The 961-nt window shown below is 23.3% G+C and overlaps 1 protein-coding gene across 1 annotated transcript in view; it reads left to right on the top strand.

Moving 5' to 3' along the window:
- The window catches only part of mul1 (mitochondrial E3 ubiquitin protein ligase 1), a 4,994-nt gene that overhangs the window by 1,206 nt on the left and 2,827 nt on the right, over positions 1–961 (top strand). Inside the window, exon 4 of the mRNA XM_016454588.1 lies at positions 192–312. Coding sequence (XP_016310074.1) covers positions 192–312 — 121 coding nt within the window. The remainder of the gene's footprint in view (positions 1–191; positions 313–961) is intronic.

Below are 961 nucleotides of genomic sequence, written 5' to 3'. Positions count from 1 at the left end.
TTTTAGGTAGGCGTGGTTGACTCTTAACTTTTATAAAGAATATCTCTTTGGATTTGAGACTTTAGTCTTTGCAACTTTACAGATCTTCTTTATGCACCAAGAGCTTGTAACACTCCAAAGAGAAAGGAAAAATTGAAATCGCATCATATGACCCCTTTAAAAAATGTTTTACTCATACTGTGTTTCTTTAGGTGTTGTGCGCTCAGTGAAGGAGACCTTGAACAGTCAGTTTGTAGGCAACTGTAAAGGGGTCATCGAGAGGTTAACCCTTAAAGAGAAGAAGATGGTGTGGAATCGAACAACACATATATGGTACATGTTTATAATGTATATAATTTATACACTATACTATGGGTATTGTCCATTACATTATCAGTTCTTTATAGTTGTTTTTTTATTTGTATTTTTTATTTTAGCTCTCTAAAGAAATTCATACATGGCCACAATTTGTATTTGTCTACAAAATTTCACTGATCTAGGTATAATATCAGAAGGTTTTAAGGTCATTTAAACATAAATAAATTGCAGTTAAAGTTTATTTAAAGTTTTTAAGTTTATTTAAAGTATAATTATTAGAAAATGTGTTTGTGTGTAGTTTCTAATAATAATTATTATTATTTATTATGTAGTGTTAATGTAACATTTCTTATAACATTTAGTTTTTCATAATTACATTTTATGTTTTTAAATCCTATTACACGTTATTCGAACTTTTAATTGTATTTAAATATTGTAATTATTTAAATATTCATTGTTTTAATATAAAGTAATATTTCTAAATATTTAGTTTCAATAATTATACTTTTTAAATTGTGCTTTATTTAAATATAAATAATATTTAAATAAATATATTTTAAATATTTATTTTTTATATTAAAATGTGTAAAACATTTCATTTTAAATACTTATACTCTATTTAATTTTTTTATACTGTGATATAATTAACATTTTTAATTATATA

The sequence above is a fragment of the Sinocyclocheilus anshuiensis genome, unplaced genomic scaffold (assembly GCF_001515605.1).
Source record: "Sinocyclocheilus anshuiensis isolate Anshui unplaced genomic scaffold, SAMN03320099.WGS_v1.1 scaffold67, whole genome shotgun sequence".
Taxonomy (NCBI): domain Eukaryota; kingdom Metazoa; phylum Chordata; class Actinopteri; order Cypriniformes; family Cyprinidae; genus Sinocyclocheilus; species Sinocyclocheilus anshuiensis.
The sequence above is the reverse complement of the archived record's forward strand: the minus strand, read 5'-3'. Positions and strand labels throughout refer to the sequence as shown.